Source organism: Polyodon spathula, chromosome 23 (assembly GCF_017654505.1).
Source record: "Polyodon spathula isolate WHYD16114869_AA chromosome 23, ASM1765450v1, whole genome shotgun sequence".
Classification (NCBI taxonomy): domain Eukaryota; kingdom Metazoa; phylum Chordata; class Actinopteri; order Acipenseriformes; family Polyodontidae; genus Polyodon; species Polyodon spathula.
Window position 1 is genome coordinate 20,708,804 of NC_054556.1, and position 22,500 is coordinate 20,731,303.

Below are 22,500 nucleotides of genomic sequence, written 5' to 3' on the forward strand. Positions count from 1 at the left end.
TGGTCATGTGAACTCAATCACTGCCAGGCAGTGGAGTGCACGGGAGTCAGCAGCCGCTAAAGAGAGAGAAAAAAAACCCAAGGATATCGGGGCTGTCACGACCATCTAGGGGCTGTTGGCAAATATGTAAATTTCTCATAGAATCTGCTCTTGTGGAAGGTAATGTAAACGTTTATATATACAATGCTTCCTGGACTACAATTAAGTAAATGCGTTACATTTAGGGTCTATCTCATCTGAGCAACACAGTATATGAACGCTTTATAAGTCTTTTTTTTCTTTTTTTAATAATCAAAGTGGGAAGATACATCTATTTAAAATGTGATTTAATTGTACTGGATCATATTTAGTTTAATCAAACTAAGCTGCTGTTAGAATTTGATTTTCAGGGCGACAATCATACAATGAGAGCTACTTTTACCCTATTTACAAAAAAAACAAACCTATGTATATTCAGTCCAATACCTTCATCAGTGTAAAAATGTTATCTCAAAGTTTTTGCGCAAATGTTCCCACAACTTATTGATCCAGAGATATTCTGCAACTATTTCACAAAAATAGCGAACAGTTCCCCATAAGTCTCATTCATCGCTTCAAAAATGTGTTACTGGTGTATTATGTTTGTGGAAGTAGACGACATATCAATCTTCTTTCTGTTCATTGTTCACTTGTCAAAGAACACCTAGAGTGACGGATACCTCATTTTTATTCACCAGATATTTAAAGTGCTAAGTAAAGTTCAAGCTGTTTTTAATGTGACTATTCTTCGGTTGTGTTTCAGGTTTAACAGGCAGTGTATTGTGGATAAAGATAAGAGAAACCAGTGCCGCTACTGTAGGCTGAAGAAATGTTTTCGGGCAGGCATGAAAAAAGAAGGTACGACTCCTCTGATGTAAATAGTTGCAATGTGTTGCTGGACATGTCAGCTCAGGTCCTCTTCCTGAACCGTGCTCATCTGCAGCCAACATGGTCTGCTTATCATGAAATGATGATCACATGATTACTTTACACCTGATCAGAACACCCCCCTGACATTCAGTCCAGGGCCAAAGAGAGTAATGTACTGTGTTGGAGTTAGAGGCCTGAGAGGCTAGTGAATTAGCCTTATGGGTATTATTCCAATGATGCTGTGCGAGAGCCAGGTTGTGTCAGTTTAATGCCACTGGCAACATTGATCGAGAGAGCCTGTTGCACAGTGCATGTAAATTCTTTATCTGTCAGTACCATACTGCTACTACGTTAAAATAAAAAGCTTTATTACCACCAAGGATTACTGGTGACCCGCTGATAATGTAAGATTAAGTTTGCAATGAAAAAAACAAGGAGCATAGAAATGCAACTAAAGACATACCTGAGCTGTGCTGAAAGCCAATTCCTAGTCTGTTAATGTTCAATAGAAACTGTATTGAGGTCTATGACCGGCTTTTGCTGAACAAACATTTCTAAAGCATCATTGCGTGATTACACACTGCATCCTTACTGATAAAAACACCATAACCTTGAGAGGTTTTTTTTTTCTTTTTTTTCTTTTTAAACAAGAGCTGACTGTAAGGTTCTCTAATGAGGGCATTCATATCAGGATGTTTTATTAAAGTATTGTGCAGCTATTCAACACTCATTTCAAATGATAGATTAATAGTTTGCCAAGTGGTATCCACTAATAAAACATGTATACATGTGTTATATAGGTGTTGACGATTACTAATACAAAGTTTATTTGAACAGCATTTTAGTAAAGCTTCATGTTTTGTAAGGTAATTATAATTATTATTATTATTATTATTATTATTATTATTATTATTATTATTATTATTATTATTATTATTATTATTATTATTATTATTATTTGACTAGTACATTTGTAGAGGAAAACATGAAATAAATGAGCTGATACAGGAATGGTTCTAACTATTGGTTAGTAGTTAATGAAAAACTAATTTGTGTGATCAAAAGCACTAGTTGTAATTCATTATTAATTTTAATTTAATGAGTACTGCATGAGTACTATATTTTTCAACATGATAGAATATGGTTGAATATTTCCTCCCCAGCTGTTCAGAATGAAAGAGACAGAATCAGCACCAGAAGGTCGAGCTACGAGGATAGCAGCCTGCCGTCCATTACAGCCCTGATCCAGGCGGAGGTGTTGTCAAGACAGGTAACTCACAGGACAGATAGGCAAGCTGACTGCATCTCCAGTTCAATAGCCTCTTAAAATAACATGTCTATTGAGCAATACTTTACATTGTGTCTCCAATTACTGTGTATTTACATAGTAGTTACATAGTAAAAACACATGTCTTTACACTTAATTATAATGTTATTATGCACATCTAAATGTAAATCTTTTTGCAGGATATATTTAGTACACAATTGTATCAGAAAAGGGTTAGGATTAGGTTTAAGGTTAGGTTTAGGATTATGGTTATAGCATGCAAAAAATGTGCACATTAAGTACATTGTAACTATGCATAATAACATTATAATTATGTGTACATACACACACACACACACACACACACACACACACAACACATATATATATATATATATATATATATATATATATATATATATATATATATATATATATATATATATTTATACTTGTAATCATTATGATACATGTATGTGTTAAACATGATAAATAACTGATTGACCTACAAGAAATGTGTCATCCTATCTGCCAACGCTACGAAAGTTTATTTTCAAACAGAACGCGTTTACAGCATGTGAAATTGCGATAGACTTAATACTCTGTAGTCATTGTTTTGTGTATATCATCAGACTTCAATATGCATTTTAAAATATAAATTATATGATCAGCAGGTCAGTAGTTTAGGGGTTGAAATTGTGTACGAATATTATGAAATCTAATACTGTCATTTTAACGGGATACCTTTTTTAAATGATTATAACAGTGTCAACAGCATGTAGATCTGCTCCCACTAATAGGATTTCTAATAATAGTTTTGATATAAATTGAATATAGGTGTTATTGTTTTTTATATACCTGTATCAAATATGATTTTAATACATAATTGAAGTTTATACAGTGCTTGTGTTGCATTTCAGATTTCCTCTCCAATGCCAATACTAAACGGAGATATCCGAACAAAGAAAATTGCCAGTATCATCGACGTGTGTGAATCCATGAAACAGCAGCTCCTGGTCTTGGTAGAATGGGCCAAATACATTCCAGCATTCTGTGAACTAGCACTAGATGACCAGGTGAGCCACCTGGATTCCAGCTAATACAATGTGTTGTATTTTAATATGTGGTCCTTACAGTATTTCATCCTGAGCCTGCTTGTTCATATGCCAGTAGCATTCCACAGGAGTACCATCTTATCTTTCCAAGATCATTTAAAATACATCTTCTTGTTTAAAAAATGGACACAGGTTTGTAATAAATTCACGTCACCAGTTTAATTGAATAAATTCGGTTTTCTGAGAGATTTGTTAGCATTTCAAACTGGCCAGAAACATAGAAAACCTACCAGGCTCAATTTAATTTGCACTAACCTATTAAGCTGGTTTGAAAAATAAACAGGGTCCACGTCTTCTGAACCATTAACAGAAGACAGGGCTTGGTAATTCATTTCTAGGTCCTGAATTCATGAGAATGAAAGAGCCACAAACAAGAGAATAACATCCCAATTATAATGAGAGCTTGCACTTGTTTTTCAGTTAATTTAGCACAAATTCTCTTGATGGTGTACAGCTGGGTACTGTCCCTTGCCCTGCTTTAGGGGAGTGGTGGAGCTGAGATTTAAATAAAACACGGACGCTTGGCTTGCTGTGGTACAGAAGGACTATGGGGCAATTTTTTCGAAACGTTTCCTCATGTCTTTAATTAACTTTTTTTGAAAGGACAGAAATGCCTGTTAATGTTACACGACTATAACCACTAACTAAGTAATGAAATGCAATGTCTCTCAAGCTGTTGGTTTCTCAGTCTTGAAACATTTACACTGAATTGTCTCGCCTCTAAAAAATAGGAGTTAATTAAAGACTAGTGTAAACACCCAGTACATGAATACTCTGAGTTGAAATTTTGGTTTGATGTGGGTAAGAGCTGGTTAGTGTTAGAATAGACCACAACTGTTATTTCTAGCAGAGCTGAATAATTTACAAGAGCTGATATGGTAGATAGCAATGTGGACTTTCAGAGAGATAAACAGAACCAGTTTTCTGTGCTCTGTGTCTTTAATAGTACACGATAGTGTGAAACACTTTAACGGGTACAGTAATGGATTTAAAATAGTGCCCTATATTCTCCTGTTTTAGTATTCAAATAACTATAATGCTGATTCATACAGGTGGCTTTACTACGGGCACATGCTGGGGAGCACCTACTACTTGGAGCAGCAAAGAGGTCTATGATGTTCAAAGACATTATACTATTAGGTAAGAAAATGTGATCCTAAAGGGAGGGCTGAAATAGTTTTTATCATTACTCTGGAACTAATATTGGTGTAGATTTTGTTTTGCATGCTTTTAGCCCATACATCAATGTCTTGAATTTCTTTCAATATAGATTTCTTGTAACAAGAGTTTAAATAAACAGCCTGTTTTGTAGACTGCAACTTAGAAATCAACCACAGTATCACAGGTCTTTGTGGAATGGCTTTGTGGGTGGAGAAGATTAGGTGTTGATTCTGATTCAGTTTTTTTCTTTTTTTTTTACCAAAGGAAATGACCACATTATTCCTCGGAACTGCCCGGAGTTAGAAGTGAACCGAGTTGCCGTGCGAATCCTGGATGAACTGGTGCTGCCATTTCAGGAGCTGCAGATGGACGATAATGAATACGCCTGCTTGAAAGCAATTGTTTTCTTCGATCCAGGTATTGGCTTACTGTAAAAACACAATACGAGGAATAAAGCAGTGCGGAGTTGTCAGGGATATGGTTTAGTTAAAGTGTATCTGAGACTTTTGATCTGAGGCAGCATTTCTGAATTTGTTTTACTAAAGCAAAAGAGTTGTTGCAAAATACAGTAAAATAAATAAGCTATTGGCTTTCGAGCAAGGCGTCCATGCATTAGGTTAAAAAAAGTCACACTCAATTAATAAAGGGGCTAAGCGTGTGGAAATCGAACATCTGACATTGTCTATAGGTCTCTTTAGTTTATATAGGGCTGCAAACTTAGGATTATCATGATGAGGTTGCGATTAATGTAGTAGTCCCTAGCTTAGCTTAAAGAAGTATAGTCTATTGCTCGTTTTGGAAAGCGCTTTGTGATGGTGGTCCACTATGAAAGGCACTATATAAAATAAAGATTGATTAATTGATTATCTATCCCAGATTCCAAGGGCCTGAGTGACCTCAGTAAAATCAAGAGGATGCGCTACCAGGTGCAGGTGAGCCTGGAGGACTACATCAACGACAGACAGTATGACTCGAGGGGTCGCTTTGGAGAGCTGCTCCTCCTCTTACCCACCCTGCAGAGCATCACCTGGCAGATGATTGAGCAGATCCAGTTTGTCAAGCTCTTCGGGATGGCCAAGATAGATAACCTGCTGCAAGAGATGCTTCTAGGGGGTAAGCACCCTCACAGCTCCACGCTCGGGCACTGGAAAGATATGAATAGGTTCTGTCCTGGATTCCCAATGTCATTCTTCAACTTTTTTTAGTTTATTAACTGTTCGCAGCCAGCTTACCAACAACCATATTCATGTTAACATGTTTATTAAAAAAAATGTCCACTACTGCATGTTACTTATATCCTGGAAATTGAGTTACATTTTTCAAAGCACTGTTTAACCTAAAATAACTTCAAAAAAAAAAACAGTCTTTACAGTTTTATTCAAGGCTGAAGAGCTCAGTTCCAACCCAACAAATGTCCCATGGGTGCAGTATGTGATACCTGTTTCAAAATACTATAGAAGGTGGTTCAGTAGAATACAGAACGCAGTTAACTCCACTTCAAATAAAGTGTCACAACAAAATAAGAGCAATCTCGAGGGTGCTCAAGTCTTAATTGTACACTGAATAGCAGAGTGGCAAAGGTTATCTGTATAGCTGTTGTCAGAAGCCTTCTAAAAGGCTGATATGGTTCAGTTAATGAATAGGTAAATCAAAGGGTTCACTGGCCCAGGGCATTGGCAGCAGTCAATTCAGCCTGATTCCAGCCCAGGCTCTCTCTCAGTGGTGTGGCCTTGGCCTCGTTCTTAGCAAAGGTGACCCTGTAAAAATTTAAGGCTCCAGAGCTATTAAATGCTGGCTTACAAAAACAAATCCCCATAGTATGTTTTCTCATCATATTTTATAAAATATGCAAACAACACTCTCCTTATCTTGATTCTAGACCTATATTAATACAATTGCTGACAGTTGAATACATGTACTTCCCTTATTCACTCATCATACATCAATGTCTTGTTTGGAATATGTTTTATGAGACGCCAGCTGGTGTATGTGTTATATATCTTAGATTACTTCCCAATTGGCTAATATATGGTCACATGACAAAAAAAACCAATGACTTCTAACGCTAGCACAATAAGCAAAACGGTGGACCAGTCAAGCATTACAAATTTCTTTAGATGAAGTCAATATCAACAAACACTATAATAAGGTGTGCATTTAATGGATTTGGATTCCCTTTTAAAATCACTGCTGGAGATACAGCATTCATCCACTGGGTGGCAATGTATTCTATATAAATAAAACATACAGCTCTGGAAAAAAATTAAGAGACCACTGCAAAATGATCAGTTTCTCTGGTTTTACTATATATAGGTATGTGTTTGGGTAAAATGAACATTATTGTTTTATTCTATAAACTACTGACAACATTTCTCCCAAATTCCAAATAAAAATATTGTCATTTAGAGCATTTATTTGCAGAAAATGACAACTGGTCAAAATAACAAAAAAGTGCATTGTTGTCAGACCTCGAATAATGCAAAGAAAATAAGTTCATATTCATATTTAAACAACACAATACTAATGTTTTAACTTAGGAAGAGTTCAGAAATCAATATTTGGTGGAATAACCCTGCTTCAGCAAGGCTGGAATCGGGCAGATTTGTCTTTGTGAAGGGCGCATGAATCAAGCCAAGTACAAGGTTGTCCTGGAAGAAAACTTGCTTCCTTCTGCTCTGACAATGTTCCCCAACTCTGAGGATTGGTTTTTCCAGCAGGACAATGCTCCATGCCACACAACCAGGTCAATCAAGGTGTGGATGGAGGACCACCAGATCAAGACCCTGTCATGGCCAGCCCAATCGCCAGATCTGAACCCCATTGAAAACCTCTGGAATGTGATCAAAAGGAAGATGGATGGTCACAAGCCATCAAACAAAGCCAAGCTGCTTGAATTTTTGTGCCAGGAGTGGCATAAAGTCACCCAACATCAATGTGAAAGACTGGTGGAGAGCATGCCAAGATGCATGAAAGCTGTGCTTGAAAATCAGGGTTATTCCACCAAATATTGATTTCTGAACTCTTCCTAAGTTAAAACATCAGTATTGTGTTGTTTAAATATGAACATGAACTTATTCTCTTTGCATTATTCGAGGTCTGACAACACTGCATCTTTTTTGTTATTTTGGCCAGTTGTCATTTTCTGCAAATAAATGCTCTAAATGACAATATTTTTATTTGGAATTTGGGAGGAATGTTGTCAGTAGTTTATAGAATAAAACAAAAATGTTCATTTTACCCAAACACATACCTATAAATAGTAAAACCAGAGAAACTGATAATTTTGCAGTGATCTCTTAATTATTTCCAGAGCTGTATATATAAAAAACAGACAAAAGGTCACCCAGGTAAAGTAACAGCATTAAAAGAGAGAGGAGGTGATTTTAAAGCCATTACACAACTATGCATCACAACATACTTGATTCATGTTCAGATAATTACATGTGTTTTGTTTTTGACTTGAAGGTTCTGCAAACGAAGCTCCCCACGCGCCCCACACTCTCCACCCTCACTTGGTCCAGGAACATCTCAGCAATATTGTCCTAGTGTCCAACAACATGCCTAATCAGATTCACAATGGACAGATCTGTAAGTACAAAACATTGATAATGGAACCACACACATCATTTAAGATTAAAAAAATACAACATAAATTCTGTGTCAGACTTCTAGAAGCAGGTGAACGTGAAAGCATTGCACTTTGATAGCTCCAGTGTTGTACTGTTTGTGTAGTTAATATCAGTATTATTATTCTTGACTTCCACAGTATTGACATTCCTTCTCTGTTTTTTTGTCCAGCTACTCCCGAAACTCCACTACCTTCCCCTCCTGCAGGCTCCAGCTCAGAGCAGTACAAAATGGCACAGGGGGTGATCACTACTGTAGCCAAGCAGCCAATATCTATCCAACAACACCCCGCAACCAAGCAAGAAGCGATGTAAGAGCCCCGGGGGGTGGAGGAGATGGAATAGTCATGGGGGTGGAGCTCCAAGCAGAAATGATTTAGGATTGTCAGGTTTTATTTTTAAGTACAGCCAAGAAAGCTGTAGAAATAATAATTTATGGTATATAGATCTATTGTACAGATGTTAGGAAAAAAATATATATATTTATCTGTTGTAACCACAAGATGGTAAGCTTGGACACAGAGGTTTAACAGACCATTAAGAAAAGTAGCTCAGCCTTTAACTTGAAAGACCCCCTGGCACGCTGGACCTTGTTTTCAGTCCTGGAGGTGAGAATCTCACAGAATGAATGTAGTTTAGTTAGCTGTTTAAAATGGTTTGTTTTGTACTTTTTCTACAACAAAATAATAAAACTCAACATAAAACAGCCTTGGAGCATAATCCAAACAGCAACTTCTCTTCAAATCTATAAATTAAAAGGAGTCTTATTCACAAACGTGTTTTTAAATGAAACATTACCTACTGTACTGCAACCCTTGGCAGACCCTCAGCAGTGCAGGTATGCACGGAGATAAGTTTTATTGATATCATATGACATGTTTTATTGATATCATATGACATGTTTTATTGATATCATATGACATGTTTTCTGGTGGTGGCAAAGTAAAGTTGCATTTTCATCCGCAGTCCTTTTGCTTGTTTGTTTGTTTCCATGCTGTTGGTGCTTCAATTATATGATCAAATTATATAGTCTAACATTAGAGAACCACTATGTTTTTAAATGTTAAATAGTTTCCTACATTGCTTTCTTTCTCTGGCTTTCATCTGATAACAACAGACACAGTACAAAAATACATACATACAGCACACACCTACATTCATTGCAACACTTCTAAATGCTATTATTTATATTGTAAAATACATACAGTTTGTGTAACAGAATACTGGTGCAACTTTTTGTCAATATGCTTTTGTTAAAACTTTCAAATTTGAACCAGGCTGTTACTTAAAAACACTGGTGTCCGCCCTTATCTTCGAGTATATTCTAACAGTCAGAGGGGGGTTATGTTTTAACCAGTATAAGTGATTTAAATCAACATTGCTTTCTGGTGCACATAAAACAGCACTCGCAGACAGGCTCTGGACTCTGATTAGTCCATAGCTCCAATGATCTATGCACAGCAACCTCAATGCAAGTTAAAAAACGGTGTCACTTTTACAAATACAAGAAAGAGGTCTTCACAGCCATCATGTAAACTGTACTGCTAATATACATTGCTCTCGGAGGCTGCTTCATATTCTGAAATGGGGTTACAGCCCTTTATTTTATCTGCTGTCTTAAAAAGTGAGGCTGACCTTCTTTCATTTATTTAACTCTTAATTTCCCAACCAAATCAATGTATAAATTATAATGACTGTTTCTAGTGATGCATCGAACGCATAAAGCAGTAGGCATGGGAAATAATAATTTGTATTTAGCGTACTGTAGTTTCTGAAAAATGTATTATACATGTTTTATTAACAGAAAGTGCCTTACAACCACGTGTATACGGGATACTGCCTTCAGGTAGAAATAATGGCGGTGTTCTAACTTCTTACTATGTCAAAAATTAAATAAATGCCAACAGATTTTTTTACACAGACTTTCTTGATTCTTCTTTCAATCCATTTCTGAGCCTGTTTGAAAGCTTCCGGTCCGATAGATTTGAAAGGAGGTACAGAAATTGAAATAATGACCTGTTGTACACTTCTATTAGTCAGATAGCTTTATAACAATAATTTCATATTTAAAAATGATCTATTCAGTGAATGCAACCCTGGCTCATCAGGTAAAGGAATAGCTGCACGGTGAGCGCGGTGAGTCATGGTGTCACTTAATGATGTTGGAGTAAAAGCATAGAAAAGTGCAACACAGCAAAATGAAAGCATGATGACGCATGTAATTCACCTCCTGGTGAATTGGCCCTGTAAGCACAACAGGCTACTTGAAAGAGTACTTATTTAACCTGGTATGACTTAATTTAATAATGTATATATATATATATATATATATATATATATATATATATATATATATATATATATATATATATATATATATATATATATGAGCAATTGTGAGCCATAGATAGCCAGGTGCTATTTCCCCTGATCAATGTATTACCATGGACAAAACCATAAGCAAACCACAGAAATGGTAACACAATTCTCTGACATGGTAGCAGAACATGGTATTGCAATAGCTTGATGTACTCAAACCATTGTGATATCATTGGTATGTAATTGCATGAAAATGTCTTTAGTGTATTCAAACAAGAACCATAGGTCAACTGCACTGACATTGGTTATGGGCAAAAATCTTAGTAAAAACCTTAGAACCTCAGTAACAAAGGACAGCAGAACTAAACCCAGTCCATGCAAAGGGAGTACACCAGATGATCTGATTGGTTTTTACTGGAGCAATAGTGAGACCAGCACCAGAGATCATGGGCACTGCTTACAAAATGTCCGCTCTGCTAGAACCGAAATGATAGCAGAAACAAAAAATAGCATGCTGATATTATATCAGGGGCTTCAGTCTGTTATCTTTGAAAGCTGTTTGTGTAACTTGTGTTTGCTCTGCAAATACTGGGCATCCAGTAAGCATGCCATCAATAGCATAACACCTCATGAAGCAAAAAGAAAACAGGTAATAAGTTCTAACAGTTCATACTTGATGCTGTAGTATGTTTGAAATGGATGCCACATTACAGTTGCACTTGCTGTGTTGTACAACATACTTACATGTCATCTATCTGGAAAACCACTTATTAAACTGTGATGAAACGGGATCAGCATTGGAATAAGGTATTGGTATCAGACAGAGGGGATATATGGGGGCGTTCCTCTGTCTGTCTGTATGACAACTTTTCTCCATGTGTCTTGAGAGCACAAGAAGTTATTCCACATGCTTCAAATCAATCATTTCAATATACTTTACCTAGGTCTTAAATATCACGTACAACCCATTTCTCATGTGGTATTGCTTGCATGTAATAGGATCAAATTTAATTATGATGTGATTTTAGTTATGACTAAGTATGGAGGTGACACTGCCAATGTAACAGGCCCACCATGCACTTTATTCTCCTAAACATGTCAGGTTGATTGAAAGGACAAATACACCTATTAAATAAACACACAAGCAGACATTATTGAAGGCAGTTTATTTGTCATTTTGTAACTTGAAAGGCTGTTTTTTTTTCATAAAAAGCAGAAATTCAGCTCCATTATTTTGGTTCTTTAATGGTTTCCTTTGGGGCATTTTAGAAATATATAGCTTCTATATCTATATATAATATCATATAAACAGTATACATGGATCAGTTATAAAAGGTTCATTTGTATCAGTCCATCTCTATAAAACTAGTTTTATTTTTGAAGAATATAAAACAATTTTATTTAATCTTATTGTATTGCTGTTCTAAATCAGATTTTAGACTCCCATCATTCTTATTATTAGGTCTACAGTACGTGATTAAACTGGTCTGTTATCAAGAAGGGTCTGTAGTCTTTAGTGTTATCAAGCCCTCACCTTTGTGAGCACTCCTGTACAGAGGCAAAAGACCTTAAACAGCAGTAAAAGTAGATTTCAATCAAATGTAATGGAATAGTGTTGCTATTGAATCATACCATGGGCTGAAACTCAGTGTTCGCTAGAGAAACTGCACCCACGGAAAAAGGAATCATAAAAATGGCAAATTGGACAACGTGGCATTGCTAAGTCGTGTTGTTTTCTCAGAGCAAGGGTTTATGATTACTTTAGAACTGATATAATGTTTCGGCCATAAAATAATTAAAGCTTGCTTCAAGAAACAGTAATTGGCATTATTATGTAGGTTGTTGTTCTGTTGCCATAGTTACAGTCAACCCTGCTTAATATCACTCCTGTTACTGTCACTCTCCACTTAGTATCAGACCACATTGAAATATACTGAGAATCAAGCGGGACAATCCTGTATTATCATCTTTACCTTTCTTTGAAAATGTGTAATAGTTTACATGTCCTTTACTTAAAGAAACAATTGTGTTTTGGAACTTTTCCAGTCAATCTAAGATGTCCAACAAGTAGGTGAAAGGATTTTGCAAATCATGCAACATAACTTTAAGAAAAGCATTGTATTGTTTCAAATAAGTTATCCAGGAAATTCTTGAAACATGTTTGCCCAGACTGACAGTCAGTCAATGTTGCAGAGGGATTGTAAAAGCTCTTTGATCCAGTGGAAAGTATTGACACTACACTGGTAATGGTACTGTACTGAGGGGCAACAGTAGCTCAAGGTAAGGTAAATGGAATATAGTACCAGGCACTGATGAAAAGGTTATCATTTACAGTTTACTCCATCTGGGTATGTTGATCAAGTCTCGTGTGTTTTTTAAAAGCTACAATATAATTTGTAATGCCCAAGTGAAGGGATGTTCTTTAACGGGTGTTGTGTTTTCCACAAAGCAAATCAATGATAGGGACAGCTATTAGCTGCGGTTTAAATTGTTTACTGAAATAGTGACTTTTGCAGTGCAAAAAAAAAAAAAAGAACATTCTTGAGAACACCCTGTACTGGCAGGGGTGCTGAGTCAGGAGAAACTGCTGTAAATGAATAATCAGTTAAACATTTTCATTGAAAAACAAACAAAAAAAAAAACATCAGCAAAAACCAAATACGATGCTCAGCTCAAACAGTAGTAAACAAAACTACTGAAAGGGGAACAGCTTTATAAAAATATGACATCTGTGAAAAGGACAGAGTTTTTAAACATGTTATATAAAAACAACCAAGTGAAATACAATCAAAATGACCGCTTGGAAGAGACATGGATTGCTGTGTAATTCAAAGGTTGTTTATTTCTCATTTTGTAACTTGACCGTTTTTTATTCTGTACCTAAAAATAGTTTACACTTTGGAGTAAAATTTTGAACATTAGCCCCAATATATTATTCTAGCAAGTAGCTTCTGTCCAAAACCAAATGCAAAGGCATAGGATTCATTCAATTAAAGTAAAGTAGAATCACTGGATTAAAAATATATCAATAAATTGAGACATTTTACAAGCTGCTTCGGAGTGGGTTTGTGCATTGTAAATATTCCTAAATAGCATTTGTTTATGTTAGGGCAGGGATTGGAGTTAAATCTGTACCCTATTTACTGTTTAATTCCCCTCAGCCAGCTGTGTGAGAGTCAGTCTAACCTGATTGGAGGGGACCCAAACACACATGTGAGGAGGTGGCTGGGTTAATTAGATAAGTGATTACACCTGTACACCTGTACATAAGGGGAATGGGTAGGCTTATAGAAGGTTTAACTCAATTACAACTGTGTGTGTGTGCACGCTGGCTGTGTGAATGTGTGGTGTAATGCCTGACCAATGCACAGTTTCAAAATATATGTCTGAATTACTTTTAAAAAAGTAAAAAAAAAAAAAAAAAATACTTTTAAAAACTTTTAAACAGGGACGACATCTTAGAATACAAAATACATTGTGCTGAGTGCTATTGAGATTCTCACCAAATATGTCAAAAGCACCAAACTTTTAAAAAGAGAACTCTCAAGTCGTCTATAGTGTGTGTGTGTGTGTGTGTGTGTGTGTGTGTGTGTGTGTGTGTGTGTGTGTGTATATATATATATATATATATATATATATATATATATATATATATATATATATATATAGTGAACACACAGGGATAAGCACATGGAAAGTAAGTTCATATATTTGTAAAGATAAATGTTAAATTACAAACAGAGGGGGGTCACTACTAGTAACTATAAGAGTAGTGACTAAAAAAATCCTGAACTAAAGCATGATGGTGAGACCAGTAAAACATTATATTAAAGACTAGAGAATCACATATTGCATATAATAAATAAGAAAAGCAATGAACCTATAGTGGAACACTTTGAGTGAAAGACGTGAATAATGTACGATTTGTACTTTTAGATCAGATCAAATTTGGCAATGTGCCATTTTGAATACAAGAGAACATGTGTATGAATAGGCTTGACACAAGATTGAAACAATATTAAGCTATTTATAAGAAACCTCAGAGTCTGCATTATGAGTCTTAAGTTAAAACTGTTAAGGCACTATATAGAGCATTGCATGATAGCAGTGCAAGGCTTATAATGTTACTGAGCTGTAGAACTAGACCGTGCCACCATGAGATCACAAACATTTGAAATAAACCAACATATTTGCAATGCCATCAAAATCCTTGAAGTACCTCCACTGTTTGATTTCAAAGGTATGCTGCCTTTATGAAACATTTAGAAACGTTAGCCAGACAAGGCATTTTTGAGCAAAGATATAATGGAGGATACACCTTGAACTTTCATAGACTAGTGGAAATGTTCCACGAACGAGGACAGACGAATAACCCACCAAAGGACCGTCAGTTCACGGAGATCTCTATAGAGAAGAGTGTGGCACACTCTGTTAGGTACTGATAACAGACAGGAATGAAGTCGGCTCCTGACCTTTGGGAAATGTGAACACACTGAACTTCATAAGAAGACGTCTTATTGTCCACAGTGATATAAATTTCCTATAAGTCTGAATAACCTTACATGTCCAGATTTCCAATGAAATTTCAATAACAAACAAAAGGGTTATCCTTATCAGTAAAAAAACAATCCCTATGCCTGTCCTAGATTTATAAGTGACGCATGAGCACCCTCTGGTGGTACAATTCGGCATAGCGTGTTAATAAAGTAAAATGCGATATATTAAAAAAAAAAAAGAATGGGACCAATCAGAGGTATTCTTTGCTTAGACGAACACTTATTTTTAGACTTGTTAAATTATACTTTTTATATATATATATATATATATATATATATATATATATATATATATATATATATATATATATATATATATACGTATTTTCATTATGCGTATTAGCAAGAACATGACGTTCCTCCAATTATCACGTGGTATTGGTTGTCCAAATGGATAGGCTGACAAAGAGACTACCCGCACAAATCCAGGAAGTTGGAAATAGTGGACAGGTCAGTGTGAAATTAGGGTATTGTGCTGTAACATTGTCAGTCAATAAAAAATAAAAACGTGTGTTTGGATACATTTTAATGAATGAATGCATCAACGAGGGCTAAGTGTATTTATTGTGAACAAGCGACTGCATGGTCTTTAAAACTGAACAAAGATAAAAACATTTCCAAAAAAAAAAGAGAAAAATATATGACTAGCCTACTATTTTAATTGTAAATCGGACGGCAATGTGTAGTATTAGTATAGACTGGATAGGAAAAATGGGTAGGGTGCGTACGAAAATTGACAAGTTAACAGGGTAGAAATAAATCACATTTACAGTAGGAGTTAAAATATACATCGCAGTGCTTAAAAAAGCCTTAGGTCCTCGTGCATAGCATTTTATTGGTATCATTTCCAAGCGTTGTGGTGGACAGGACGGTTGCAGTTAATTTTAAGGCGGTGTATGTGACGGATATATATATATATATATATATATATATATATATATATATATATATATATATATATATATATATATATATATGTGTGTGTGTGTGTGTGTGTGTGTGTGTGTGTGTGTGTGTGTAGTCTGGTTTGGACAGATATATGGAAGTCACCAGTCATGTACAAAAAAAATCATATTTTACACTGTTGTTTCATATGCTCTAAAAAATTGCAACCCTATATAGACACAGGGATCTGATCGATGCTTTAAAAAAAAGGCCGATCTTAATACCGCCACTGAGATCATTAACGTTGAGATGAAGAGACACCCCAAGGTATTTTTCATGATCATGGATTCTTGTTCTATTTTCTAAATATTTCCCACGTGTGTGTGACCTGTCTTGAGGGGTCAGTTCAGTCCACTTGTCCAGGCAACGCGTTGCCTTTGTTTTCGATTCTGCTTTCCTGGTGCCGATTGACTGATGATCACCACTGACTGCAAAGATGAAACCACTAAACCTATTTAATGTGTCGCATTTGTACCTCGAAGTATAGAAAGTATTGGTGCATAAAAAAAAAAAAAAAAAACATTGGACGTATATTTTATAATGATCCAATATCTTTATTTTTTTCAGTACGTAGCAAGTAGCCAATGGCAGAAGATAATGCCTTCACTGTTGCTGGACCTTTGGAGTCGCCTGTTGTTGAAAACAAGGTTCAGTCGCTGCCACATGCGTATTCCTGCACCCTAACACCAGAGCTGGTCGCTAAGGCTAGAGAGGAGCTTCAGGAGAAACCAGAATGGAGGCTCCGAGATGTCCAGGCTCTCAGAGATATGGTCCTAAAAGATTACCCAAACCTCAGGACTCGCTTAGATGACGGCTTCCTGTTGCGTTTTCTCCGGGCTAGGAAATTCGACTATGACAAAGCACTACAGCTCCTAGTCAACTACCATGCCAGTCGACGCAGCTGGCCGGAGGTGTTCCACAATCTCAGGCCATCGACGATAAAACACGTACTGGACTCGGGGTTCCTAACTGTCCTACCGCAACCAGACCCTGACGGACGCCTTATCTTGTGTCTCCGACCAGGTATTCCATCCACTCTAACATAGTAGAATCAATTCTATTTCAAATACTACAGGAAACATCAGAGTGGGGGTTAGTAGAACAAGCTGGGAGACACTCCTCTAGTTTGGATAAGGGGTGGTTTCCAATAAAAGAGGTTCAAATGTATTACATTTATAATACATTAAAAATGAATAGTTAAGAGTAGGGAAGCGGATGCTTTTTTTTTTTTTTTTTAGTGCACACATTGACAATATTCTGTTTACAATTTACTACTTTCTTCCTGGTTTGGCCTTTTAAGCATGCCTTTTTTTCTATAAGCAGACCGTGTTGACAGACCACTTTGTTACTCAAAGGCAGTCTTGCCTTTTGGAAACCATGGTTTGATAATACAAAAAGTTATCAACGTGGCCTTCTTGAATATGAGGCTGGCAATTCAACTTATGTTTTGCATATTTCTTCATCCCATCTGTAGGGAAATGGAGACCTAGTGACTACCCCTTTATAGACAATATCCGTGCAATATATCTGACTCTGGAGAAACTGATCCAGCCGGAGGAGACCCAGGTGAACGGGCTGGTTATTCTTGCAGACTACAATGGGGTTGGCTTGGCCCAAGCTTCTCAGCTAGGACCTTTCCTGGCCAAGAAAGTGGTGGGAATTCTTCAGGTAAGAGGGCATCCCAAAGGGGCAGTTTGCCATTAGAAATCTGTATTACACAGATACACAACCAATGGTAAATTGTAAATAGCATACGCAGTACCATATTTTTACAGGTAAGATGATTGCATTGCAGTTTTTGTTTTTGTGAGCACCGGTTGGCTGCACAGATTACTGAAGCAGCGAAAGTCTCAAAAACCATTCAGGAGTACAGATCCTTCTTTGCAGATTTCAATAATCGAGGGTCGCCTATCCTTACAGAACAGTTAAAATGCTTTGGAGACTCCAGTGTTATGGTGGGCCTGCCTTTTTTTTTTTTTTTTTTTTAAATATGAGTCAGGTATGATATTCTTTCAGTAATAATCGTGGGAAATGACATAAAGCCCAGACTTGTGTTTTCAGTGATGATGTGTTCTTTTTTGTGGCAGTGTTTAGTGATGGAGGCTCAGAATGTTGTGGAGCTTGCAGTGAAGGAATGCAGGCTTGAATGAACTGACTTTTGTTTTTTCCAGGATGGATTTCCAATTCGGATAAAGGCAGTCAACATCATAAATGAACCCAGAATTTTCAAAGGGATATTTGCCATCATCAAGCCTTTTCTGAAGGAGAAGATGGCACAAAGAGTAAGTAACTTGATGTATTAAGTGTAGATAAAAACTAAAGAACGTTAAGCGGGCTGCCTATAACTTTATTGAAAAGCTATGGTGTGAGGACACTATAAATGAAATCAGTACAGTGTGGTATTAAATATCTCCTTTGTTTACTGCTTTGACAAACGACGATACATTTTAAAACTGACTGATGTATTTAAAGGTCAGTGTCCTTTATGTGGGATGAAAAATATCCTGCAGGTTTTAAAATACATGAGCTTAATTCTAATGCTATTGAATTCAGCCTTGTATATTAAGACTGCCTTAGCACAGTAGATGGCATTGTCTGTATATAATAAAAGACTACAGTATATATACAGGGTGTTCATATTGACTGAACAAATAGGATGAACACAGGAGTAAGATACTGTTCAAACATGTCCACTTTTTTTTTTTCTTAAATCACCCTGTACAGTACGTTTATTTTCGATGTGTTTCCTTTATTATTTCCACCTAGTTTATTCTTCACGGGTCAGACCTGAACTCCCTTTGTCAAAGAATCCCCTCAGGCATCCTCCCTGAAGAGTACGGGGGCGCAGCTGGTAAACTGAATACTGCAGACTGGTCAACAACCCTCCAGAACTCTGAGGAGGAGTTTGTGGTGGAGTTCTGCCAGCCAGATCCACTAGAGGGCGTCGCTCTATCAGACTCTATGCTGTTTGAAGGGGAACCCTCTGAAGCACAATGCGATGATTCCTACAGAGGAGTGAGGTCACAGTTGTATTACTGTTACTGAAATGCAAAACATTTGGGGTCAGTATTGTTCTTGTGTAGAAGTATATACAGTGCTTAGTATAGATGTAAAAAGCAGGGCCATTCTATGGGATAAGCATTACACTATTGTTATGGGTCCAGTTTTAAAAGGAAAGCGTGCCCCATTTTGTGATCCAAACAATACAGTTTCACATACTTCAAATATGTAAAGCACAGAATAGTACTACCCAAAAGCAATAAGCTATTCCTTACTGATCAGATGATTTTTTTTTTTCTGTTTAGCATTAGGAGTCAATTATCCAAACTAATTGGGACGGATACTGGTTTGCGTAATCGATTTGTAATCAAACAGGTATTAATAACATTTGCTGTACCTTTAATAATGTACAGAATTAAGTTAACACACGCAAGTACCTACTGATAATATATAGCTAGTAACCTATTCCATCACATTAAACACACAACATTACAAAGCTTTCCAAATCATTAAATTAATGCAATTCAGTAAAACTTACAGTAAAATACAGAACAAGGTCACTGTTTTAATTTACTTAACTGCAACAATTTAAATGCAACAGTGCTCTGTCTAAGGTTTTGGTTGTCTTTCATCACGTGATTACAGGTGTGTTCAGTTGATTACAGTACAATTGCCTCTACTAAATATATAAAAGGAGAATAACATGTAAATGTCCAGTGTTACCAAACTTTGAATTTAAAAAGAGATGACAAAATATATGAATTTTAGATGTAGACCACATGCATTTTAATAAAATAACTGGTGATAATCCATATCTGGTTATATCATTATGTCGTTGTTTGTAATTGCTAAATGAACCTGATTTAAATGTGGCACGAAGCTGTATTGCATTTGCTTCATATTGACAGTGAGCTTTTACACGATTCTAAATATAGATTGCGATATAGACATGTTGGTAGAAATGGGGTCAGCAAAATATTATTTTGCCTTGTGGCAGAGAATTAGTTTCTCCATAAAAACATTTTTCATGTTACAACCTTTTGATTGCAATACTGAACGGTACTCTGAAGGGACCTTAAATATTTAGCTTAATGTACAAATGTAAGAGTCAGTATCATATTATTATTTAAAAAAATATTTATAGTAAAATGTATCTGTATTTGTGGCTGGCTACTTGAGATAAAAGCACTGATATTGAGATAAAAGAGATTCGGGGCTACAGATAAACAAACCACATTCGGTTTCAGTACTACTTACTGACAAACTGAACAGAATTCATTTTTAAAACAAATCTCTAGGAAACTAGACTTATTTATAAAATTGCATTAGATGATGCACTGAATAGTCTAGCATTGTGCATCCAAAAGATTTGATGTTCTAGTTTTTGTTGCACAAGATGTTTTTATTTTTGAAGCTTTCGAAGTCAAGGTAGCAATCTCCATTAGATAAAGACCTATTTACTGAGTTTGAGCCCAATAACTAAAATGAATAAAGAGACATGGAGTAACATCCAGCACACATCCATAACTAGAACTTCAACTCAATAACGTGTATGGGTGTAGAGAAGCAAGTACTGATGTCCGTGACAGGTAAGGGAATGGCTTTTAAATAATTCCACCAATGTGTCTCTTGTAAGGGTTTAACAGCATATATAGACCCTAAACATTTTTCCAAGGAAAGATCTTCCCAACTTTTCAGAATTATGGAATTATGAATATTATCTATAGCCTGACATGAACATGCTGTGTAAGTATTTTAAAGGAAACACAGGCACAGATTTGTATTTTGTAACTGGTAGTCATTTTATGTATTTGAAGAACAACTCAATTTCCATGTAAACAGCTTGTATCACAACTGACTAAACAGACTCTCAAAGTTCCAAATATGTTTTATCAAAACTGTAATGTTATAGCTTTGTCATGTGTTGACTGCTGTTGTCTGTTTTGTGTTGCCTTATTCAGACACCTGTGTAAATCATTGAGAGGGTAAATCTCCCCACAAATGCTTTATTTTAAGCCTTAAAAGGGGATGATGCTTCATCTGTACATTGTGCCAAACGATTACTCTCAGGAATTCAATCCAACTGTTCTGCAATTGCATTACAAGCTATTCTAAATAAAGTTAAAAAATAAAAGTGTGTCCTGGCGATTGTCTCTATGAGAAAGGATAATTCAATGCAAGCACATCAGCTAGGGGGATTAAATCATCTTTAAATGAACCTTGATGTTGAACAGGAGCGTCAAATTTAAACGCATACAAGCTTCACTTTAGTTTACTACAAATAAATGTTTAGAAATTCACAAAACCTTTATCAGCTACTATTGCACAATGCAACCACAGTCGCAACAAGAAGCTTTAAAAAAAAAAAAAAAAAAAAAACCTGATAAATGTTTTATTTTATAGTGCGAAGCCATACAACACAAATACATTGCTTTGTTCAATGATCTACAGCTAGGCTTACACAGTTTTATCAGCCCGCCAACCTAACTTCATTAAGATTAAAAAAACACTAATATTTTACACATTTGGCAAAAGCATCTTATATTGCAATTCTGTAGCACTTGACTATAAATTATTTTTTCTTTGCTGAGCTTCAATTTTTGTAAAAGTAATAATTTTCAAGCTTAATTAAGAAAGCACAAATCAAGAAATAGAAGTATACAATGATTAGCATAAAGTGCATTAAAAATAAATGTCTAAAAGACATTAACTTAAAGACAGTCCTTATAGAATGCTCAGTGCACTGTTGGTTTAAATTAAAAAATAATGCTGCTGCTCTTAGACCTATTAACGTATAAGAGTGAAGGTAATTGGAGCAGGTCTCAGGACTACAGGGAAGCATACTTTATATAATGCATTCAGACAAACATTTTTTTACATACCCACAAGCAACAGCATTTTGAATAGCAGTGATGGAATGATGTTTTAACAAGTCAACTAAAAACAACATTGACAACATTTTAGAACCTACAAGGGGAAAACAAATTATACAAATTTGGTTACGGAAGAAAGGACTGTATTGAGAATGTGCTTTGTGAAGAAAGATGGAACTAGTTGAATTCCCTATTGGTGAGAACGACTGGGGCAATCAGGGTCCAAACGTACAGGACCAGACAGACCCAACTGGACGTCATCTTCACCCACACTGCAGGCCACTTGCTGGTCATGGTCTTATAGTCTGCATCTGGGCTGTGGATGGAGAAAAATAACTATTCAAAAGTGCACAGAAGAGCTCACAACTCTGTCCTTGGCTCAACCAACAAAATAAAAGCTTTGAATCTGCACCAGAAAATGTTCACTGACCTATACCAGTTGGTGAGAGTCATCATGATGTACAGTGAAGCCAGGGATAGCATGAAGTGGAAGAAGGAGTAGCTATACTGAACCGCATCTCTCTCATTGTCTTCAACACGCCTTGGTCCATTCCCATTCTCCAGATCTCTGCTGCCCCCTGCCGCAGTGTCATCCAGCATCACAGAGTCGTTTGTGGACAGGGTCAGCTTGTTCACTTGGGAGTTGTTGGAGGAGCGGATGCTGCATTTGAAAAAGCAAACGGTTTGGAATGTAGATCAAATTGTGAGTTTCTCCATGGTGTGGCTCTTCACTAGGTTACATTTAGGACT

General features: G+C 36.2%; 3 protein-coding genes across 8 annotated transcripts in view; 2 read left to right on the forward strand and 1 right to left on the reverse strand.

Moving 5' to 3' along the window:
• LOC121297675 (hepatocyte nuclear factor 4-alpha-like) overlaps positions 1–9,973 on the forward strand; it is a 36,500-nt gene extending 26,527 nt beyond the window's left edge. For both annotated transcript variants that reach the window (XM_041224112.1, XM_041224111.1), the window contains exons 3-10: positions 782–876; positions 2,052–2,158; positions 3,076–3,231; positions 4,323–4,410; positions 4,696–4,848; positions 5,308–5,544; positions 7,897–8,019; positions 8,230–9,973. In XM_041224112.1, the coding sequence (XP_041080046.1) occupies positions 782–876; positions 2,052–2,158; positions 3,076–3,231; positions 4,323–4,410; positions 4,696–4,848; positions 5,308–5,544; positions 7,897–8,019; positions 8,230–8,372 (1,102 nt within the window). In that variant the 3' untranslated portion in view covers positions 8,373–9,973. The remainder of the gene's footprint in view (positions 1–781; positions 877–2,051; positions 2,159–3,075; positions 3,232–4,322; positions 4,411–4,695; positions 4,849–5,307; positions 5,545–7,896; positions 8,020–8,229) is intronic.
• Positions 9,974–15,319: 5,346 nt separating this feature from the next.
• Positions 15,320–19,399, forward strand: LOC121297891 (alpha-tocopherol transfer protein-like). 2 transcript variants are annotated; one of them, XM_041224495.1, is made up of 5 exons: positions 15,320–15,382; positions 16,445–16,900; positions 17,352–17,545; positions 18,049–18,159; positions 18,644–19,399. In XM_041224495.1, exons 2-5 carry the CDS (start codon positions 16,462–16,464, stop codon positions 18,920–18,922), a joined length of 1,023 nt encoding a protein of 340 aa, XP_041080429.1. In that variant the 5' UTR covers positions 15,320–15,382; positions 16,445–16,461; the 3' UTR covers positions 18,923–19,399. The 2 variants fall into 2 exon arrangements, with proteins under 2 accessions (XP_041080429.1, XP_041080428.1); XM_041224494.1 differs by lacking the exon at positions 15,320–15,382 and adding an exon at positions 15,961–16,144.
• Positions 19,400–21,254: 1,855 nt separating this feature from the next.
• Positions 21,255–22,500, reverse strand: part of LOC121297890 (serine incorporator 1-like) — a 15,941-nt gene continuing 14,695 nt past the window's right edge. For all 4 annotated transcript variants that reach the window (XM_041224489.1, XM_041224493.1, XM_041224492.1 and 1 more), the window contains exons 9-10: positions 22,181–22,411; positions 21,255–22,066 (exon numbers count right to left, since the gene is read on the reverse strand). In XM_041224489.1, the coding sequence (XP_041080423.1) occupies positions 21,928–22,066; positions 22,181–22,411 (370 nt within the window). In that variant the 3' untranslated portion in view covers positions 21,255–21,927. The remainder of the gene's footprint in view (positions 22,067–22,180; positions 22,412–22,500) is intronic.